The sequence below is a fragment of the Colias eurytheme genome, chromosome 14, assembly GCF_061535395.1.
Source record: "Colias eurytheme isolate Ceu_HAF_F1 chromosome 14, ilColEury1 Martin Lab GWU primary, whole genome shotgun sequence".
Taxonomy (NCBI): Eukaryota; Metazoa; Arthropoda; class Insecta; order Lepidoptera; family Pieridae; genus Colias; species Colias eurytheme.
In genome coordinates this window covers 7,870,276-7,894,512 of record NC_142993.1, presented here as the reverse complement: position 1 = coordinate 7,894,512, position 24,237 = coordinate 7,870,276, and the positions used below count along the sequence as shown (strand labels likewise).

The following is a 24,237-nucleotide window of genomic DNA, read 5'->3' as shown; positions in this document are numbered from 1 at the left end:
GTTGTAAAATAAAAGCTTGGTCATGTTTTTAAAAATTGATGCATTATTTTGTTACTCACATAACATAAATGCATGTGTATTGTTTTATAATGAAATCGAGCTCTTTTAATGCTTAATTTTTAATTACATTCATTTGGATTTTATAGCTGCTGCGTTTTTCGTTCTTGGTATAAGTGCCTACTATAATTTTATGATTTATATGTTATAAATACCGTTTTAATACCACTTTAAATAACGAGTCTATCAAATTAATTTCATAAATTACTTGCTCCAATTTTTCTTCGCTTAACAAACAGCCAAAGTGCATAGTAAGAATTTAAAGGAATTCCAAAGATGCAAGGGAGCAGAGATTCAGATAAGATGGTCGCAGAATTCGCTGAGTCATCGGCTTTATTACTTCTCGTATCGTGTGCTGGAGATTAAATCTCTAATTGTCTATTTGTCAAAATAGACAAGTGTTTTTCACGATTGTTATAATATTAAGGGTTCCACTTTCTTTGTTAGTTTTTATTGAATGCTTTTAGTAAGTAGGTAATATGTTTTCTGCATGGCATAGGATGGTTTTTGTGTCAAATATGGATTCTTCATCATTGCTTATTTGTTAAAATTTGTAAAACGAACTCATCTAATAATAATTATCGCTAAAATATGGAATCTCAATTTTTAAGAATATGTCATAGAAATCTGTTAAAATACAGAAATGTTAAATCCAAAATCCAAATGAAATCTCAACGCCTATTGCCATATGGTTGGAATATTCAGTTCCCGTTGACACATTTACGCTCGTCTCCGTGTGAAGAACCAAAATAATTGTTCTTTTATGGGCCTACATGATGCCAACGCGCGTTTTACATCGCTGACAGTTTCATGTGCTAATGTTATTTACTGCGCTCGTAGATATCAAATGTGAGAATAGAAATGAACGATAAATCATCGTGATTTGTATGATTTAAGAATAGATAGATCGTGTCTGTGATGAAGCGGTAAATATAATTATGCATTTGTTTACTGTGTGATGATTAATATGTTGTAAAGTTGATGTCGGAGACTGCAAATTTAATTAACATGTTTGTTTTGAACAATAGGGAAAACTCAAATGACGTTGCTATTTCAATATGGCATGGATTGTCGTTTAGAATAGATTGTCGTTTTCATGCTCAAGACTTAGGTACATGTTTCAAGAGTCAAATATATCAGTATTTTACAGATGAACTTAATACTTCAATTTACCATTTGTACGTAATTACTTATCGATTTATGATAGATTAAAATTTAGAGGCGAACAATCATTTATAATGATTACATTATAATAAAAAAAATCGTTTGCTATCTATAAATGCAATAAAAATAAATGAAACGTAAATTCGAAAAGAGAGCACTTTAATCAATTTCTCATCATTGCTAAAACATCATTTTAACAGTCAGTTTATTCATCAGCCAATTGTTCTTTGGGTACAGAGTGGAAGAACTGCTGCACAGCATCAACGACCTTGGTGAGGATTGCCTTGATCACAGGCTTACCGACTTCATCGATAATCTCGTTACCATTGTCTTTAATCACTTGTTCAGCTGCTTGTGCTGGAATAGAATAGATCATATTATGATTAGTTTTAAGTCTTATACCTAGTGTATACGGTATTATATGTTGAGTTTTTTAAGGTCAAAATTGTGGAAAATGTATGAAAAAAACAAATAGGCTAGTATTAGAGCACTCGTTGTTGTAGTTGATTAGTTTTCTTAGTTATATAGCGAGTGTCAATACTTAATACTAGATATTTTATTTTGAATAGCGTATTTTTGAAGATAAATTTAGTCGATGAATGGAAGTCTAAAAGTATCTGATAGGCTGGCGTTAGAAAACACGCTGATAAGGGCTCTGATAACTATGGGTTTTGTCTTCTTATTGGGTTTTATTCTGGTTAGGAATATTATTATGCGTGTATCGCATTTGTTGTTCATTGTTCTTCCTATGAAACGCTTTATGAATTTTTATCAAAAGTTGATTTTTTTTTTGTGAAAATTATTCGTTACTCAAAAATTGTCTATGACTACGCATGTACTTATCGAGCAGAGTTTTTAATGAGCAATAGTAGGTACAATAGGCTTGTTAAATTCTATTTATGTTTCATGCAACGCTGCGTCGCTCGTTTTTTGCCACCTTTTAATAAGCGATTTTGAATCTAGTTGATTATATATGTAGTATAATTATACGTCATACATTATAACAATAAAATTATTTAATTATTTTTATTTCTTACACAAAGCTTCGTTTCCATTGAACAGATTTTCGAAGACCACGGAGGATTTCTCTTGAAGTTTGTATGCGTGGTCCCAGGTCTTGATATTCCAATAGACTTTACCGTCCTTGGTGATGTCTGATAGTTCACCTACCACCTTGAATATGGCCTTATCTGAAGTAACAATAAGATGTTAATTAAATGTTTGTACTTAGAATAAAAAAGACGTTTGGCACTTGGGGACTGCCGCGGTAAAGCTATTGCATGCTATGCCTTCAAGCCACACCTCCGTGCCCGTCGGAGTGGGGAGCGTGAGGTTTTTTCGTTACGGAATTTCTGGATTCGGTCCCCGCGCTCAAGGCCCGCGATAGAAGCTATGCAATAGCTTAAAAAAACTCAGGCTAAAGTTAATACATCGACGACCTTATTTCTCATCTGGATTTTTAGTGGTATATTATAATATGTTGTATACAAAATATAAAACTAGAAAAGTATTCTTTTATTTTATTGACAACTACCTTTGAGACCGCGTAGTTAAGAGTATATACAGCCGTACTCCTCTTTACAATAAATCCAGACCCAAAAATCGTATAATAAAATCGTTGCATTGCAGAGACAGACAAACAAATGCAATTTTGCGTATATAATATACCTAAGTGATATTTTTTAGAATAATTCCAATCCAGTTTAACAGTATAGTATTATTGCCAACTGCTGCTAATAATATCCTGGTTTTGTCAAACTTTGTGTGTGCACTAAAGAATATTGAAACTCAAACTCAAACATTTATTTATTCAATTAGACTTCTTATAGAAGCACTTTTGAAATGTCATTACATATTTTTAACATTTACCACCGATTCGGAAAGCAGTATCTACGGAGAAGAACCGGCAAAAAACTCCATAGTTGCTCTTTTAAATCATGTCAGTTTTACAATTTAATTTAACAAAATACATATGTAACATCATAATATATTAATAATAACATGCCAAAGAACTGTCCTCTGGTTTTTACGAGACAACCCTCCATGGGTTTTTATCGTCCATATATATATAAATATGATATTATCTATGGTTTAACTTACTCAGCTTCACGGTAAGTTTGCCGTTGCCTTCAATAGGAAGGAACAAGAGACGACCATTCATATCGTAGTGTCCATTCAAATCTATCGAGCATTGCAATGAGACCATTAGTTTTTTGTGTTCTACATCACGCCTGAAATGTAAGAAAAACATAATTTTAATGAGGTTCATTAATTATACAATGTTGATAAGGATGTAATATTAAATTTACTTTAGCTACCTACGTACCTACCTTTTATTAAAACTAACGAAAGTTTCATTTTAAATTATTTGTATGTAAAATTAAAACCAAATATTAATATTTTAGTGACTAGTCCATTAAAAAAATCTCTGTTTATATGTATGTTTGAGTGCTTGCGTGAAGAGTCAAGCAAAGGTCTGAAGAGTCAAAAAAAGTCAAGCAACGAATAAATTATTAAAGTAGATAATATTTTCCAACCACTTAATTATTTTTCTCGTAATATAGGTACCTAATTAATGTTTCAATTTATATTCATTAAAATAATTGTTATATATTCATTAATTTTTTTTCTAATAGGTATACACTATATTCGCAGTCTATGTTATAATGTTTTTGTAATAACATAATAGTAATATTTATATTCTTGTCATTCTGTAGTATAATTAGTAATGACATACCTAAATTATTGTTGTATTTATTTTATACACATAAATATAGAGCAATATTCGTATTTTAAATTTCCTCAGCAATTATTTCAGAAATAATAAGAAATACATCAATAATAGTTATTAAGGTATAACGTCATATTATATTATACTTATTAAATAAAACTGCTGCAAATATTTGCTTTTAAATTATGTGCATTTGTTTTTGCATTCGTTTTTAAGTAAGAAATCTGAAGACGAAATACAAATAAAGTTATATGCGGTCATCATTAAAACAAGTTTTAGAGATACGGTAAAGGCTAACTTCATTTGTATAAGGGAAAACAATATCTATTCCATTAGAATGTAAAAATAATTTAATACAGATACTAGCTTTCCGTCCGAGGCTTCACCCGCGTAATCAAAGAGATTTTGAACTGCTGTAAATTGTAATATAGGTAGCTTATGTCTAGTCTAGTCTCCTTATTATCTCCACACATAAAAATCATAACTTTAAGTCCCTCTGTTGTGACGTGAAAGAAAGACAAACAAACACATTTTCTTTACATCTACTTTTCGAATAATCATTTTTAAATGAATAAACTAGTTTTGTGTTGTTTAATGAATAATAATTTTATCAATGACAGTGAATTTTACCAATGATTTAAAAATAAATCTATAATGCATGTGTCATAAATCAATAGGTCTCTATTTATATCTATTCATTTAGATATTCAAAATCTAAACGAATTTAGTTGTGTTGTTATGGAACTAACTTCTTGTTTGTCAGGTGTATTCACTGATCTATTTGGGGTTTAAAAATATAAATATATTTTTGAGTATTTTACCGTTTATTTTAACGAGCACAGGGGTTCTGAGTTTATTTCCCTGTGGAAACTTACAAGAAAAGATGTCTCGGTCTGGCAGGACATAAAAATTAGCAGGCATCACCTACTTGGCCGTAATGAGTGAAACATTTGCATATCCCATAAGTATCTATACATATAATAAATCTGTAGAAGGGTCAATTCTGTACATTGAAAATATTGAAAAAATAAATAACAGGGGGTGTTACTGGATCGATACCAAACCCAAAAAAATATGTGATTTAAATTTTTTTGTCTGTCTGTCTGTCTGTATGTGAAGACATCACGTGAAAACTAACGGTTCGATTTCGATGAAACTTGGTATAATTATACCTTATTATCCTGGGCGTAAAATATGATACTTTTTATTCTGGAAAAATACGTAGAAAAAAAATTAATCTTAATTTTCAGTTTTATCCATAGACGTTGTTCTGTAGAACCGCGAACACACGTTGCGTATTATTATAGGCCTAGCCGTATTTGAGTCCAATAGATATTTATAAGATGTCATTGTCAAAGTTACTCAAAATGGAGACCATCCACGCGGACGGAGTCGCGGGCGGAAGCTAGTATCAAATGAATTAGTAATTACGATAATGTGTCTTTTCCATTAATCAATACTAAAATATATAATTTTGTAAAACAATATTGTATCGTTACAGTAAATTCATTAAGAATAAAAAATCTCCATCTATAAATCTTGACTTTGTACGTGCATCCTCATTTTTCCCCGTTCCCGCAAGAATTTCGGGAAATGCCTACGTCCTAACATCTACCTGCATGCCAAATTTTAGCCCGATACGTCCAGTGGTTTGGGCTGTGCGTTGATAGATCACTATACAGGGTTACTTGTAAAACACCAGCAACCTCTCAGGACAAGATAGCTAACATCATAAGTAACAACATTTATTCTACGACTTTTGGCATAACGCAATACATTATTTTTAAATGATTCTTTTTAAGTTTTTATTGTACTCTCCTAACATTTGTAAGTCTATGTTCTATTCATTATCGAAAGGACGACGCGACGCCTCCTTTCCCCTCATGTTCGCTTCTTGTTTACGTAATTTTTGGGATGCGCGTAGTTTATAATTTTCAAACGGAAAATTAAATGAATATTTTATATTTATTTTTGTATTAAAATAAAATCTTACAAATTATCAAAAGTCGTAGAACAAATGTTGTTACTTATGATGTTAGCTATCTTGTCTTGCAAGGTTGCTGGTGTTTTACAAGTAACCCTGTATATCAGTAACCTTTGAGTTTTATATATATAGATATAGATTTCACGGATATTAGCTAAATAACAAGACAAAACGATCCGGCGTAAAGATAGAAAACGGTAATTATAAATAACAAATCTATACGTACTCAATTTTCTTAGCAATACAATCCTTCAAGCCCTCAACTTTAATATCAGTTAGTATTAGTTTCAGGTTGGGCGAGCTGGCGTCCACTTTATCTAGAACAACAGGGTCCAAAGGCTCGATGCCGATATCTGGAAGGCCTGCTGCGAATTTTCCTATCGATTCTTGAGTGACTGACTTCAAGCATTTCCCATCAGACGCATTGCATTTTGTTACCACGGGAACTGTAGAAATAAGGGATTTTATTAAATTTCTGGTATGATTCAACTCAAACACAAACATTTATTTATACACTTCACACTTCTTCTAAAAAGTACTTTTGAAGCACCGTGACATAATTTACAATTTATCCCCTAGCTATTAAATTTAATAGAAACGACAATCATATTATCAAACTTAGGATATTTGTTTTATTTCTGTCAACAAAACAATAACAAAAGATCACAATAATTTATGTCAAAGTAAAAATTACAAATTCTAAAGGTGCTATACGAAATGTTGGCGAAAAACAGGTAATTACGTTAAAAGTGTAATAAAAAACAGTATTCACAGAATTTGCATACCAGACATCATTTATATATTTTATTATAAAATAAAAAGAACAAAAACCACTTACCAGGGTCAGCACACACATAACACAAAGACACTATCAACAAAAGTAAATAAGACTGCATTTTGAGTTATTTGCTATTTTTCGGACAAGTGATGTGCACCAGGTTAGACTCTTTTCTGTTAGGCGTTTTGAAAATTTCCCACATATAAATGGACGAACGCGTAGGTATAAAACTAAAGGCATCCACCGATGACGTACATATCCTTTTGCTTATAAATATAATTATAATATAACTATAAAAAACTGCCAATTTATTCATTTCGACCTGTATACTCGTAAAGGATCGACATTGTAATACATCATAACTATTTTCTTGTTATGTAATAGTTTTTGAATAAAGCTTGTTTTATTTGGATCAAGACCGGTTCAAAAGTATATTAAAATTTTAATGATATCACCTCGTATTTTGAACGCAAATGACCGCAAGTCGAGAACGTGACAAATAAAATTATAAAATAATAAAACAAATATTAATTCAAAATACTTCTTCATCACATGACATAGACACACATACACGCAAACAGCGGGCCATATACAAGTAAATTTATTAGAATAATAATCTAAAACACTAAGTAAAAATAGCCAAGAAGTTCATAAGTGGCTCTCTGTCTCTATCTTCTTTTATAATAAATCTAGTGACTGTGTTTTCGTTCATATTAATGTTAAAACCAAAAAAAAGTTATGAGATCGTATTGCTATTACTGCATTATTAGAAAGATAGAAATAAACATACATACTTCTAATAAATTAGCTATAGTGTTATAGATTATGTAGTAGAGAACTTTTGTTACGTGGTTGGTAGAGTCTATTTTTATATATATAGATAGTCGACCCTCTATAATCTATACCCTTGATTCATGATACATTGACCCCGATATCATAATTTTGCCGCCCAAAAATTGCTTTTTTTTGTATACTTAAGAATGCATTAGGTATCGAAACCTTTTCATTAGGTGCAGGAAAAATAAATGTATGACCGCTAAGCAAAGTTTTAGTGAAATATATCTATACATACGAGTATTACCTATATTAAAAACTGTAACTAATCGGAAATATTTATACGAGGATTAGATTATTTATACGAGGAAATAGATAAATATACCTATTCTTGGGGAAATAATTAACAATACAGAACTAATTCACTCACCTTAAAATTGTAATTTTTGTCTGTTTGTCTATGAGATTGACGGCATTTATTTCAGCGGTTTATTGCAACATTTACATTATTTAATTAAATATTAAAATTGTGTATTCCTTTATTAAATATAACCAGCAAATTCAAATTAGAATATCTTGTGATACGGCAATATTATAAGGACAGTCAAAGGAGATTCTAACACAAAGGTCAGTGAGATGATAAAATAAACGTCTTTTAGCTTGTTTGAAATATTGCCCTATTAATTTAGTAAGGTATGAAATAATGTAAGGAAATTATTGTATTTTTTTGGATATAATTTGTATTTGTTTTGACATGTTTTTCTCTTAAATAAAATAATGCACTTGCTTTTAAAACAAATTAGTTTATATCAATTAGTGTCTCAATGTATAATGTTTAAGTTTAGTATCTACATGGACGAATAGTATCTATTAGGTTTGATCGTGCATTAGATTTAACTATTTCTTATATATAAAATTCTCGTGTCACAATGTTAGTCTGCATACTCCTCCGAAACGGGTGGACCGATTCTCATGAAATTTTCTGTGCATATCGGGTAAGTCTGAGAATCGGCCAACATCTATTTTTCATATGTACCACGGGCGAAGCCGGGGCGGACCGCTAGTATTATATAAAAATGTGTTGGGTAAGCGCTGCGCTACGATTTCGTTAATTCTCTTTTTATAATATTCCTTGAAGTACGACGATTGTTCTTATGGAGAGAAAACGTAAACATGTACCACGGGCGAAGACGGAGCGGACTGCTAGTCAGTCACTCAAAAAAGTCAATGATAGTTGTTATTTTTTGTTAAAATGGTATGAATAAAATAGGTAACATAACGTTCTAAGACAAAGCTTTAGAGGAAAATTGTTTAATGCTTATAGTATTTACTACTGTATATATAATGATTGTTTTTTTTATATGTCTGTTCGTAAAGTTTTCCTCTTCCTGTTTGTTTTGATTTGGATTAGATTAAATAGAACAAAGCATACAAAAACAATTACAATAAAACTAAAAGTAAAATATAAATTTGCTATATTACGTATAATTTATGTTGCGGTAGTATTTTTTATTGTAGATAAAATAAATTCAATGTGAAACAAGCTAAGATAATGTGCAATCATCATATAGGGAGGTATATTGTAGGAAAATTCCTTATGGGATACATCCCTTACGGAATTCTCTCCTAGTAGGTACACTAGGCGGCCCTTTACTGAACGTCTTTCCATGGTTCTTCCATAATATAAACTTTGAAAATAAACATATCATTTTAAAAATAATATTTTTTTTTCGTATTAAGAAATCCGTAAAGTAATTCCGATTCTACCGACCTATTATTTTTGTCTTTCCCATAAAAGTCAGAAAATGTTTTACGATGGAAACTAATTGGCCTTATGAACCGGTTTTAATAAAATATTATACATAGTTATAAAATAATGTTTTTGTGTATATTATTCATATTATTACGCGGTTAAAAGTTTTTATCTAATATCTAATATCGAATCTTATATATAAAAATGAATCGCAAAATGTGTTGGTAAGCGCATAACTCGAGAACGGCTGAACCGATTTCGATCATTCTTTTTTTATTATATTCCTTGAAGTACGAGGATGGTTTTTATGTAGAGAAAACGTAAATATTATGTACCACGGGCGAAGCCGGGGCGGACCGCTAGTATCTAATAAATATATTATAAAGGCGAAAGTTTGTAAGGATGTATGGATGTATGGATGTATGGATTTTTGTTACTCTTTCACGTAAAAACTACTGAACCGATTACAATGAAATTTAGCACACATATAGAGGGTAACTTGGATTAACACATAGGATAGTTTTTATCCCGGAAATCCCACGGGAACGGGAACTATGCGGGTTTTCCTTTGCAAACGCGGGCGAAGCCGCGGGCGGAAATCTAGTAATTAATAAAGTACCTACTTGGAACTCCTAACATTTTTTCATTTTCATATTAAAATAACCCTACTAAAATATTGTAAATGCGAAAGTTTGTGAGGGTGTGTGTGTGTGTGTGTGTGTGTGTGTGTGTGTGTTTGTTACTCTTTCACGCAAATACTACTGTTATGGTGTTTTTATTTCACTATGTAAATCTCTTTTTATCCAGTGGTTTCGATTGCGGTAAAAGTGTTCAATTTGTAAATAGCCTGCAATTTTTTTGGCAATTTGTAAATAGCCGAAAAATCTTCATTCAACACTTTTGATAGTATACAATATCAAACACATTCGACACAGCTACTTAAAATAAATAATACTATAATTAAAATCTATCTATGGATATCTAAAATATTTGAATGAGACATAACGTTAAAATAAAAGAAGATGTACCAATTAATTTAGTTTAATAGCTATCCAATAATTTAATTTAGTCCAAGGTCAGTTCACTTAAGGGTACATGATGGAAGAATTCGTTGATATTCTCAACCACAGCTTTGACGACATCTCTAATGACTGGAGATCCGACTTCGAGGATAATTTCGTTTCCACTTTCTTTGATGACGTCGTTGGCTGCTTGCGCTGGAATGGGAAAAACAATTTATTTTTTGTAAGCTTAAAGTAGAGATCTAGGAACTACAGTCATATCGCATTAAAGTATTGTACAAAATACAATTTTAAAATCAGTTAAAAAAATCTCGTTTTCATGTTGTTTATAAAAGCTTAAAAAGCCTTATTTAGGACGACATAAGATTTTTACTTATTATTTGATAGATAAAACAACATAAAATTCATCTGAATACATTACATGTTATGTATTTCTGTTTCAATAAAAGTAAATCGCCTAAACTTATTTCCATTGTATATAAATTGGCTTTGTCTGATTTTGCCAATTTTTATGAACAGGCAAAATTTATACTTCTTCAGTGTATCGCAAGCGATTACGACCGCCCTTGAAAATTTGCAGGGGATCCTCAAGCACTACTCCGCAAATTTAACTCACTTTTAAATGATGAGGAATGAAGAAAGGATTGATGATTAAGGGAATTAAAAGAAGAAAAATATTTGAAGAAATAAACCTATCCAAATGTGTATTTCACTTTTAAAGTCTTAGGAATAAGGAAAGGAGTAATTAGGGAAAATAATTAATATAGCTACTTCATTAAAAGGACTATGAAGGGAAGGATCGTTATCTATATACTAACCGAGAACATCACTTCCACTTAAAAGGTTTTCAAACACGACATCAGAACGGTCCTTTAGTTCATAGCTGTGTTTCCAGTTCTTGATGTCCCAGTGCATAGCTCCATTCTTCTCGATTTCAGCCATATCAAGTTCCACGCTTATCTCAGCCTTGCCTGAAATTATTATGTTAAAAATTAAACATATGAGGTGTTTAACACGTTTAAAGAAATCCTATTTGCAAGATTCTTTCCCTTATTAATGCCTAATTAATCCATTTTTAACTTATAATTAAGAGGGACAAATATTTGCTTCTTTTAATTCGAGCATGTATTATATTAAAAATATTTTTCCCATTATTTGGTTCAGTAATGTAATCTCTAAATAATTGTTGATAATTATAAAATTCAAAATACAGAAAATTTTCTAATCCACTTACGGTTTAAAATTTTAAAATATTAAACTGTAGTTAAATCCTTATACGATATTCACAAATCGAGGATTGCAACGACACAGATTCTCAATTTATAGAATACTTTTTTTGGAGTCATTTTATGAAACTTAATGTATTGAATTTCTATTAAACATTGTAATTAGAGCAAGCACTGCCTGTTTGTGCTATAGTACCTATGTCTAGTCATTACCTTCTTTAGGATTTCTATAAAATATATAAAATAGTCGTAACTTTTGTATAACAGGTAATAAAATAAAAACTCACGAAGTGCGACGTGGATCGGCCCATTTCCTTGAATCGAGAGGATCAGCAGTTGTCCGTTCATTTCATAGGTCCCTTCGAGCTGACCAGAGCATAAAAGCTTCAAAAACATTTTCGACTTAGGCTTGTCATATCTGCAAATTATTAATAATTCATGAGTCAATGTTTTTCAAAGAAATATTTTAATTTCTTCTAGAATATCAAAGGCCTTATTATTCATATATGTATCTTAAAAATTGTTGAAGTAAACACCTCTTTGTATAGGTACAAAGGTTAAAACTTGGAGTAAATAAAAAACGTTTCCGTGTTAATTATGAATGCAGTTTAAATGCGTAACAAATAATTGGGATTTTGTACTCATGAGTATTCACCGTGATGTAATCTGATTAAACTTTTTACCTAGATTCAATAAAAAAATCACTTGAAATTTGATTACGAACAATTATTTTAAAATTTCTCTTAGGAACCCATGTTTTAAATTTTATAAGCGTCCTTATTTGGCTTCCGTTATGTTCATAATATAATATTATCACTAAGATGTGAGAATTATGATTTGCATCGATTAATGTATTGATGAATTAATAGGTATCGTTTTTATAGCAAACTAGCGGTCCGCCCCGGCTTCGCCCGTGGTACATAATATTTACGTTTTCTCTACATAAAAACCATCCTCGTACTTCAAGGAATATAATAAAAAAAGAATTATCGAAATCGGTTGAGCCGTTCTCGAGTTATGCGCTTACCAACACATTTTGCGATTCATTTTTATATATAAGATATTTTTTTTAAGCATTCAGATATAATTTACTTACTTGACTTTCTTCATCACGCAGTTCCTCAAACCAGTAATCGTATAGTCTGTAATAACGAGCTTCAGATTTGGTGAGCTAGCATCAGTCTTCTTAATAAGGAGAGGGTCCAGGGACTTGACTCCGTACTCTGGCAGTCCACCAGAGAACATAGGGATGGCGGCTTGAGCAGAATCCTTCATGCATTTTGAATCACCTCCCTTACATTTTGTTATGAAAGAGGCTGGAATTAAAGGAAGAAGGTAAACATGTATATTGTATATCAAAAGGTTGTATCAGAAGTCAGAACGGTAGCATAATATGGACGACTTTTAGAAATTAGATTGATTAATTTACTAATCTGCACGATAAATGCAAATGTTCATCACGTTTGAATTTAAATAACCACTATTGTTTGAAGTTTTATAGAATACTAGCTTTCCGCCCGCGGCTTCGCCCGCGTTTTCAAAGAAAAGCCCGTTCCCGTAGGATATCCGGGATAAAACCTGTCCTATGTCCTTTCTCGGGTATCAAAATGTCTCTATACCAAATTTCATGCAAATTGGTTCAGTAGTTAAGGCGTGATTAAGTAACAGACAGACTGAGTTACTTTCGCATTTTATAATATTAGATTAGTCTGTGATATTAGTATGGATAAATATTTGTAAAGTTTCGAACCTTAGTTTTGAACAATATAAAAAATCGATGCGGCCTAATGATCGAATTCATTATATTCTCAGTACCTAGGTATTATTTTTTATGTACCATTACAATTTTTTTACACTTGAACTTATGCTGTTTTAATGCAAGCGTTAATGATAATTATATTATGTTTAAAATATTGCTTTTGTGTAGAATAAATGATTTTGAACATCAAATAATAATACTATATTTTAGAAAATGTATTTTTTCTTTTAGATAAATTTAACACGATGTATAATGTATTTGAATTTAAAAAAAAATTTAAATAAGTATTTCCTGTTCTTAAATTGAGGTACACGGATGGCGTTAGCTAACTTTCTTATAATTTTGAGAGGTAATTTAATAAAAAAATATTATAAATATTTAATCCTTTTAAATATTGCATGAAAGTATTCAGTTAGATTTGGATAACACACGCCTGTTATACATATTGTGCACACAAATTTGAGGAATCAATTTAACTACTAGAAATATAGAGTTTTACATATAAAAATAATTAAGCTAGTCAGGCCATTCTCTATTAAATGGCTCTAAGTCTAATTGTATTAATATTATTTATGAATATAAGGGCCGATTTTTTAATGCTTGGATAAAACTTATCCGTCTAATAAAGTATTACACGATATTATTAAGATGTCACGTAAACTGTCAAATACGGGCAATTAGAATACGTTTTTAAAATGGTAGTTTTATACATTATTCGACGAATAAGTTTTATCCAAGCATTGAAAAATCGGCCCTAAATAATATTGATAAGTATGCTCGTATTACGTATTATGTAAATGAAACTTATAACGTCATCACAATATAATTGAACTTTGACTTATAGCAAATCTATAAATCATTGATTAATTATTTTTTCCGTGCTAGACTTTTTTCAAGACGCATACATCCAAGGATACATCCTTGCTGTATCAAGGTAGATTGCTAATCAATACAATAACAATGAATCGCCAAATGTATAAAGCGTTCGAGAACTGCTCGAAAAATTGGGCAAAGTTTTTTAACGGAGTTGTTTAGGCATAAGGAAGGTGTTTATGGAAAAAAAACACGATATAGGGGCAATTATGGGGCAGACCGCAGAACAACGAACGACAGACGTTGTCGTGACGGTTTAAATGTAAATTCATAGCATGTGTTCATCTTTGTCCTCTCGTATGAAATATTGCATGTCAATAAATAGTCCCTGTGAGAAATAATTAATTGCTTACAATTACTGATTTATTGGCATTGTTCTATTATATATTATGGCTTAATGAGTTTAATGTGTGCTTTTTTTTGTAACAAGAAGCCGGCAAATTGTCTCTTTTATTGCTTATGTTACCATAGTATCCTCTATAATTAATTTTACCTAAGAATTTAAAGTATCACAAGGTAGGTAAGATGAAATGTTTTCTTTAATTTTACATTTCAGCAGTGTCAACTGTCACATCGATTCAAGAATTGCGTTTAGGTTTTAATTTATAATCTACTAGCGGTCCGCCCCGGCTTCGCCCGTGGTACATGTTTACGTTTTCCCTACATAAAAACCATCCTCGTACTTCAAGGAATATAATAAAAAAAGAATTATCTAAATCGGTTCAGCCGTTCTCGAGTTATGCGCTTACCAACACATTTTGCGATTCATTTTTATATATAAGAAGATTAACGATCGAATGGATAAATATTATATCACAATTGTGAGCATGAAAATTCCACGAAGCCTATCATTATTTTTGAAAAAATGCAATCTAAATAGTTTATCATGGAAAATGTTGCAAGAAATGGGGAAAAATAAACTTTTTAAGAGCGGTTTAAGGTGCTTGAATCAGTCATTATTCATAAAAGCTTATGAGTAATGCTACCAAATGACCTAGTAACTGTTTACTTTGTAAACAAACACTTTGACGTTGTTAAGATATCGGAAGTAAATACACTGACCTCATGAAATATATTCCATAAGGTTAAAATGTCGTTTACATATTATATCATTGAATCAGTAGACACCAAGGATTTATGGTTGTTCAATCTTAGTTCGGCATTTTATATATTATGCTGTCGTTCCATTACTCTTATTATATTTGTATAATACGATTACGTTTTTGATAAAGTTAAAGCTACGTTTTATCTATACTTAATATTATAAAGCTGATGATTTTTTTTGTTTATTTGAACGAGCAAATCTCAGGTACTACTGGTCCGATTTGAAAAATTCTTTCGGTGTTAAATAGCCCATTTATCGACGAAGGCTATAGGTTATATATAATTACGCAAAGGCCAACAGGAGTGGAGCCATGCGAATGAAACCGCGAAGCGCAGCTAGTTGTTAGGTAAATCTTCCAGGATCTCAGAATTAAATTAGCCGTTCTATGATAAAAAAAAATCTTTCTAAAGTATTTTGATGATGGTAAATCCGGCACAGCCTTAGAGAGATAATATAATAAAGATTAAATATTTACGGACCTGTACCAATGCACTATTCAACTGCACTTCCATTCTACCAATTGTTCTTAGAATTTTGTAGTGAGAGAATTCTAAAATGTTTTCACTCCTTACAGAGGTTAGTACATACATTTGTTTCGCAAGTCAAAGTTGCTTTCTTGGTCAAAGTCGCGAGCAATAGCTTTAATTTTTATAGCTTTGTGATAAGCTTTTCATATGAAAGAGTGACAAACATACATGCATATATTCTTAAGTGTGAAATTCATGCATTGTTTCAACATTATAAAGCTTTCGTGTTAAAATTTTAAATGATGTTAATTATTTTATGATTATTTTGATATATAACTAATAATAAATTAACTTTTAATAAAAGAAAATTAACGTTAATATATTATTAACCAATAATTATAATAATAAAAAAGAAAAATATTTACCTCCATAAGTACAAGTAGTACACGCTAGAAGAAGCACTAAATATTTGGTTTCCATCATTTTTAATAAATTACTTAACACGTATATTCACGGCCGATGCCTGACGTTGTTTGTTTCGATAACAACCAAGAAGGCTTTATAAACAAGACTAGGTCCACGTGATACTAGTCTATAATGAATATAATAAAACAGATAATTGGTAGAAACTGACGTTTCGTAAAATGGCTAAATGGTCTATTCAGGATGTCTTGTTGTAGACGTAAGAATCTGACTTTTTTCAATGACACGTGTTTCTTTTATATTATTTATATACCCATTATATAGCATTCAGTAGTCAAACTAACTCACTGAAACAAAGAAATGCAATTATTACTTCATCATAATGTTATTAATGTTTCTGAATAGAACCTATAAATCATAAATTAATATAAAGACGTCTCGTTATTTTAAATTACATGACAGAATTTAACACAGTGTCAGTAACATAAATAGTTCGTAAAAAATCATCTTCAATCCTCTTGTTATCGGTTTTTTTGAGCAATTATATTTTGCTCCGTACCTAATTTATTTGGCATTAGTTGTACCAAAAAAATAATGCCTACGAACCTAGGTATTTCTCGATAATGTCAATGATAATAAATAATAATACAGGGTGTCCCACTATTGGTATCTATAGGTACTAATCGCGAAGGGACTTGTAGTTTTGCATAGATAATAATTTGCGTAGAAAATACTTAAACAACAAAATTACATAAAAAAAATTTTGCTATATTTTTCCTGAAAATCTATGTTTTTTTAGGGTTCTGTACCTCAAAAGGAAAAAACGGAACCCTTATAGGATCACTTTGTTGTCCGTCTGTCCGTCCGTCCGTCCGTCCGTCTGTCAAGACCCTTTTTCTCAGGAACGCGTGGAGATATGAAGCTGAAATTTATATCAATTACTCAGGTCTACTGTCCCTTGAAGCTGTGAAAAAATCAAACTTCTAAGCCAACGCAATCAAAAGATACAGCCGTTTATGCCGCAAATTTTCGACACTTGCAAGGGAATCAAAACCTACAGGGTGCTTCCCGTGAACTCAGAATCTTGAAATTTGGTACGAAGCAACGTCTTATAGCATAGATAAAGGAAAAATTACGAAAACCATAAATTTTTAGTTACATCACATGATATATTTTTTTTTAATAATTTTAAACTTACTACCCATTTCCTCATAAACGGGTAAGGCTATCAAGTTGAAATTCATATCAAATACTTAGATCTAATTGCCTTTAAACCGTGAAAAAAAAAATTGCAGGTTTGTACGGAACCCTCGGTGCGCGAGTCCGACTCGCACTTGGCCGGTTTTTATTTTCTAACTTCCCGCAGCCGGCATATGTGAGTTTAATGAAATTCAGACGAGTTTTTATAGTTGTTAATAAGCACCAACAATTTTACAATTATTTTAATAATTTTTTACGTTAATCTCCACTCAGTGTTATATTTTAATTAAGCTAATTGTTTCCTTCTAGATGAAAAAATCTAATACAAATAAAATGTATTAGCACCAGCTACCGGCTTGATTTTCTTCTAGTCTATCTCTATGCTAGATTTCATAAATTTCCAATAATTAGACAATTAGTTATCAACTGTTATTAAGCACTTAGTTTTGGCTTGAAGAGTTCATCATCCATGTTTTTCCACAAAGCAATCTAACAGTAGTAGAAATATGGATAATATTTGGAAGATTACCTATATAAAAAGCTTACACTTTAATATATTTACGAAATATACACAAAAATCTTATAGCCATATTATTATAAAATAAGAAAAGTCAGGTAGGCAGCTATTTCCCCTAATATTATTAATGCGATAGGTGATATAACTACATTAAAAACTACGAAGTTACGTAGGAGCCGAAAATAGCGTTGTATTAAATATTAAATATTTTTTAGGTAAATCATTGGTGCACTATTTAGTACATAGGTATGAAGTGTAGCACTTATAATTTTTCAGCTTTAATGTTATGAATATTTTTTATTAATTAGTGTTAATAAGTAGATTTCTTTGTTTTGAATACACCCAAAAAAGCAGACATGTTATTATAGCATTATAAGCACTTTGATATATCCACTCATTTTATTGCTCTCATTATAACATTTTCTATTTAGAGACTTTTTGATAAGAACTGGGCACTAAATTTTATAATTTTATAAGTAAAATATTTAAATAATTCACGCTATTATGTATATTAAGATATCATCCACTTAGTATTGATAAACGAAGCAACCTAGACTGATTTAAAATTCTCCTATCTATAATTATTAAGCCTATATAATATATTTCGTCTCGAACTGGTAAGTTATGGGCGTCGAACTAAGTTAGGACATAGGACACCTCAGTACTTTCTGGTGGAAGCCTATACTAATTACTTACATGTTGTAATATTTATGTTGCAGGCAAAGTGTATTATTCTTAGTTTACAAAAGGCATTCGTCAGTTTGCAAATGCTCGGCATACCTAGTGTAATAATATGATGAGAATTTACTATTCCCAACGTTCACAAGGAGCTGTTTGCGTTTGTATTTCTGTGTAATTAAAGAATAACAACCATCTAAACCAAAAATTTCTTATTACTGTATAGATTAGCTATTTGATAAGTGTTGTTTCATTAGTTACTGTCAATATAAAATATGGTAGAGCAGCATGTTAACCACATAACCTATTCGTTCTTGGCTATTATAAAACCTAAGATTTCTAGATTCAGTCTTTTCATTTTAACGACCTGCTTTCCCTCTATGTGTTGTATATCTAAAGTCGACAGTTCTGCTTGCAGCTGATTGCTGCTGCTGCAGGAAAACAAGATAAAAGAGGAAAGAATATTGTTCTGAAATAGGTGCGATTACGTATTAGTAGGTATGTACCTACAATAAGCAGAGATTTTGAAAGTTTTAAGTTTTCGAATAATTAACTAAGGAATTCAAATTCATCGCATGAATAAAGCTTTAGGTGTTTTATATTTAACTAGCTGTTGCTTGCGGCTCCGCTCCTGTAGGTCTTAGCGTGATGATACATAGCCTATAGCCGTTTTTCAAATCGGACCAGTAGTTCCTGAGATTAGCGCGTTCAAACAAAGAAACTCTTCAGCTTTATAATATTAGTATAGATTCACTTAAGTTTAAAATTTATATTGATAAATAGCTTAAAAGATGATTACGTTTTTTAACAAATAAAAATTTCCATTGCTAGTCGGAATTCTCCGAACGATATTAATATACGTCTTAATTCCGTATCTTCAATTAATAATAAAATTATCAATAATTGCTATATAACCGGCTTCAGCAAAACCTATAAAATATTATATGTATTTGATCATAATAATATTCCCGCTTCATAATAAGTTACTTATTGCGCAGCTTTAGAAACTCCATAATATTAGGATACTTACATTTCTTTTTTTTTCTGTCACAACAGAACAAGAGTCAAAAATATTTTATGATTTTCAAAATGTTAAGTTTTACATTTGAAGCTAAAATCCGACGTGACGGTCCATAACATGCTAATAACATGTCTATGACTAAAAGAAAAATTAACATAAATCTTATATATAAAAATGAATCGCAAAATGTGTTGGTAAGCGCATAACTCGAGAACGGCTGAACCGATTTCGATAATTCTTTTTTTATTATATTCCTTGAAGTACGAGGATGGTTCTTATGTTGTGAAAATGTAAACATGTACCATGGGCGAAGCTGGGGCGGACCGCTAGTTAATAATAATAATTAGAGAATATTAATAGTAGGAACAACATACGCAATACGCATGTTTGTTTTGGCAAATGTATTAAATATAGCAAAGGTTAATAAACTTAAAATTTAATAATGTACCTAAAATATCCATTATAAATATCTATTGTTATTTCCATTGAGTCAAAAGAAATGTTGTAGGTAGGTAAAGGTCACGCATCGGTGTATTATGAGTTTATGAGATTTAAATAATGAATTTTCTTTATGACGTAGTTCCGTGTTCAATGACTTAAAAAAAAACTATGCAGGTTTTAAATTATTTGAAAAAAAATAAGATGTTATCTATACTAATACATATTATAAATGCGAAAGTAACTCTGTCTGTCTGTCTGTTACTCAATCACGCCTTAACTACTGAACCAATTTGCATGAAATTTGGTATAGAGATATTTTGATACCCGAGAAAGGACATAGGATAGGTTTTATCCCGGAAATCCTACGGGAACGGGTTATTCTTTGAAAACGCGGGCGAAGCCGGGGCGGACCGCTAGTATTATATATTTTTAAAAAGATAGTTTATAAAAAATAATCCTCAACAATCCTTGCTAGAAATCGAATAAGTCTGTATAATTGTAACAAAAAAAAAACGACTCTATACATATATCAAGTATTGCACTGTGTTTTGATTCTAGAAGATAAATGACTAAAGAATATAGGTACGTAAATTAGAAAAATAATAATCAATTGCTTTTATAATTCGAGTATTTGATGGCGTAGTTTTGAAGTATTTATTCACCATACCACTTAATCTATTACTAATAATAATTCAGATAATAATTTTCCTGCGTCACTAACCCGTGTCATCGAAACTCAAATAAATAATCTATTAGATCATAAATAATGAATAACTTAAGTTATATAGAAATCGAATATTATTGCAAAAATTGTAGTGAGGATCGTACGGATAAACAATAATATTTTTATAAGAATTGAATTATTTGCATTAAATAAATCAATAAAATAAATCTTTATTTCACCTTTTGGATATATAATCTATACTTATAATAAATCTGTAGAGAGGCCAATTCTGTACATGAAATATATTTAAAAAAAAACTATGAAGGGGTGATAAGGGATCGCTACTGATGCCAAAAATGCAATCAGTAAAATTTTTGTCTGTCTGTCTGTCTGTCTGTCTGTCTGTCTGTCTGTCTGTATATTCGTTATAGAAACAAAAACTACCCGACGAATTTTAACCAAATTTGGCACAATTATTCTTCATACTCCTGGGCAGGTTATAGTAAAAGAATCATGTAAATCGGTGTAGAAACACCAAAGTTATACATGAAATACGCTATAAGTCATCGCGCGTGAATACAGAATCATGCAGCCATAAGGATTATTTTTGTGTATCAGTTGCCGCGTTCGACGCGCTTCGCGGCGGGAGCTATAAAAAGGCGGCGGGTCTGCACCCGTTTCGCGTTGTCATGGCATCACGTGTGAACGGCTGAACCGATTTCGATAATTCTTTTCTATTATATTCCTTGAAGTACGAGGATGGTTTTTATGTAGAGAAAACGTAAATATGTACCACGGGCGAAGCCGGGGCGGACCGCTAGTATTGAATATGAGGCTCTGGCTCTCTTGCTAGGCATAGCCTGTGTTAAGAAAGCCAGTCCCTTCCCTTAGTAGGCACATCATGGTCTTGATAAAGGTTAAAATGAAAAGAAAATTAAATCAAAGGCAAAAATAAAAATAAAAGGGGGATAGCCAACCCAATGAATGTGTGGTGTGTGTGTCATTAGGTATGTATTTTCATGGATTCATATAGTAAGTACCTAAGTACCTTTTTGTTGTTTAAGTATTCATTCCAAGCTTTTTGGTTTTTGTATTTTCCCTGCTTATTTAACTACAGAAAACATCTACCCGGGTGGAACTAGCGCGAGCTTGTCATTTGTCAATTATCTATTACTAGCTGAGCTCCGCGGTTTCACCCGCGTGGCTCCGCTCCTGTTGGTCTTAGCGTGATGATATATAGCCTTCTTCGATGAATGGGCTATCTAACACCGAAAGATTTTTTCAAATCTGACCAGTAGTTCCTGAGATAAGCGCGTTTACACAAACATACAAACTCTTCAGCTTTATAATATTACTAGCTTCCGCCCACGACTTTGTATGTGCATCCCCGTTTTTCCCCGTTCCCGCAAGAATTTCGGGAAATCCTTTCTTAGCGGATGCCTACGTCCTAACATCTACCTGCATGCCAAATTTCAGCCCGATACGTCCAGTGGTTTGGGCTGTGCGTTGATAGATCACTATATCAGTCACCTTTGAGTTTTATACATATCGCACGCTGAGAACGAAAGTGACCTAATACGAAATTCGTGTTTTTTGGGAATCATCAAAAAAGTGTTCGTAATTTACAGAACTATTTACAAATCATGTCATAACTTGTTCGCATGCAAAGTTATATAAGATATTAAAGTCTGATATCATTTTAGAGGATATTGTCCACCCATACAATCTATAAAAAATAAATTAAATTAAATTTAAATATTTTTTATCTTTTTTTAAAAATTACCATTAGATATTGCGTCACTTTAGTACTGAAAACTTGTAAATCATCTTTGACTAGTTTGGGAATGAGTCACTTTAGTATTTTTGTTCTATGCATGCATTTGGACGTAACCTGAATTATGTCAACTTAGTATTAAAATATTAATGGGAAGTAGTCTAATGAAACCAAATGTTAACTAAGAAATTATATTTATTGTTTGTTTCAAGACTCATTTTTACTATTTACTTAATACCTATGGGCAATCAACTCTAATATTGGTATTATTAATCAACAAAAAATTATACTTCAGTATAATTAATTAAAAAAAGTAATACAAAAGTGCAGTTTTAGTCAGGAACTAGCGGTCCGCCCCGGCTCCGCCCGTAGTACATATTTCGCAATAAAAGGTAGTCTATGTTCTTTCTCAATGTCTAAAGATTATCTGTGCCAAATTTCATCAAAATCGGTTCAGTAGTTTATGCGTGAAAACCATACATACATACAAACCTTTCCTCTTTATAATATTACTAGCTTACCGCCCGCGGCTTCGCCTACTTTGTTTCAAACCTAATAAATTATACACTAAAACCTTCCTATTTAATCACTCTATGTATCAAAAAAAACCGCATCAAAATCCGTTCCGTAGTTTTAAAGATTTAAGCATACAAAGGGACATAGGAACAGAAAAAGCGACTTTATTTTATACTATGTAGTATAGATTTATTTCGCACCTCTTAAAGTAAAAGTTTATCTAAAAATTTTGGCTCAGAGCAGATAGATAAATAGCGAACAAAACGCAAGTAAGATCCTGGGAAGTACTAAGTAAAATTCTACTAACAGCTGCGAGTGAAAATCTAGGTAATGAGATACGATGCAGAAACAAGTGGCCGAATGCCAAAAGGTTACTAACGAAAAGAATGAAGCATACCTATCGTTACAGCAGACCTACACTTGCAGACGAGAGAGAGCATAAAGCGCGACGAAGGAAAAAAATAACTACACAAGAGAAAGAAGAAGAAATGTGTTGATGTCAACTAACTTGAAGAGATTGCTAAAAGTTTCTCAACGAAGGACTCGAGAAACTTTTACAGCCAAACTAATAGAGTAGAGGTAGGAAAGATTTCAAACCTAGAACCTCAGCTTGTAAAAGTAAAGATAGGAAGCTACTAAATAGTAAGAACGATATTATTAAAAGATGGAATTAGTACTTCCAAGAACTGCTAAATAGCACAGAAACTGCTGAAACACCTTCTGCCATACAAAATTATACTAACATCCCAGATATCTCGCTGCCTACAAATAGACGAAGTTAGATTGGCCATTAGGAAACTCAAAAATCATAAGCCACCAGTAACTGATTATATCTCTGTGGAATTGCTTACATATGCTGAAACTAGCTTTAAGGAGAAATTTTATGGGCTGATAGTCCAGGTGTGGTAGTCTGAAACGACGCCTTGTTAACTTTTCTTTATTCTTTCTAAAAGCACATTGCCTTACACATTGCATAGGTACATGAACCACAGACTAAGTACAGGGTTGCCACAACAATGACATAAGAAAAATTATAGTTAAGTTTTTCTAATATAATCTAATACGCCCGATGAGTGGAACATCGCAGTAACATAGGGTATATATTACAGCGGTGTGTACAGCACAAGAAAGGTGACATATTTGATTGCCAGAATTATCACGGTATATCTCTTTTAAACACGGCATATAAAATCTTCGCCTATGTCCTTTTCAATAGAATATCTCCATACACAGAAGACAAACTAGGCGACTACCAGTACGCTTGGGGCCCTAACCGTTCGACTACTGATCAGATTTTGAAACACTTGAGT

General features: G+C 31.6%; 2 protein-coding genes across 2 annotated transcripts; both read right to left on the bottom strand.

Moving 5' to 3' along the window:
• Positions 1–1,363: 1,363 nt before the first annotated feature.
• On the bottom strand, positions 1,364–7,006 carry LOC149902994 (protein takeout-like). Its single transcript, XM_090109249.1, has 5 exons — positions 6,775–7,006; positions 6,163–6,382; positions 3,322–3,452; positions 2,259–2,411; positions 1,364–1,578 (listed from the first exon to the last, which is right to left on the bottom strand). Exons 1-5 carry the CDS (start codon positions 6,830–6,832, stop codon positions 1,427–1,429), a joined length of 714 nt encoding a protein of 237 aa, XP_089965375.1. The 5' UTR covers positions 6,833–7,006; the 3' UTR covers positions 1,364–1,426.
• A 3,260-nt stretch (positions 7,007–10,266) lies between these two features.
• Positions 10,267–16,215, bottom strand: LOC149902993 (protein takeout-like). The gene is made up of 5 exons (XM_090109248.1): positions 16,119–16,215; positions 12,586–12,805; positions 11,777–11,907; positions 11,082–11,234; positions 10,267–10,458 (listed from the first exon to the last, which is right to left on the bottom strand). Exons 1-5 carry the CDS (start codon positions 16,174–16,176, stop codon positions 10,307–10,309), a joined length of 714 nt encoding a protein of 237 aa, XP_089965374.1. The 5' UTR covers positions 16,177–16,215; the 3' UTR covers positions 10,267–10,306.
• Positions 16,216–24,237: the final 8,022 nt, after the last annotated feature.

Bases quoted from the DNA above. Each gene is read 5' to 3' on its own strand.
- LOC149902994 (XM_090109249.1), bottom strand. From the start codon at position 6,832: ATGCAGTCTTATTTACTTTTGTTGATAGTGTCTTTGTGTTATGTGTGT. The intron at 3,453-6,162 runs GTACGTATAGAT...CTTACATTTCAG, and splicing joins TGTATTGCTAAGAAAATTGA to GCGTGATGTAGAACACAAAA. The intron at 2,412-3,321 runs GTAAGTTAAACC...TTGTTACTTCAG, and splicing joins CAAACTTACCGTGAAGCTGA to ATAAGGCCATATTCAAGGTG.
- LOC149902993 (XM_090109248.1), bottom strand. From the start codon at position 16,176: ATGATGGAAACCAAATATTTAGTGCTTCTTCTAGCGTGTACTACTTGT. The intron at 11,235-11,776 runs GTGAGTTTTTAT...TAATAATTTCAG, and splicing joins GCCGATCCACGTCGCACTTC to GCAAGGCTGAGATAAGCGTG. The intron at 10,459-11,081 runs GTTAGTATATAG...TTCCCATTCCAG, and splicing joins AAGTGGAAGTGATGTTCTCG to CGCAAGCAGCCAACGACGTC.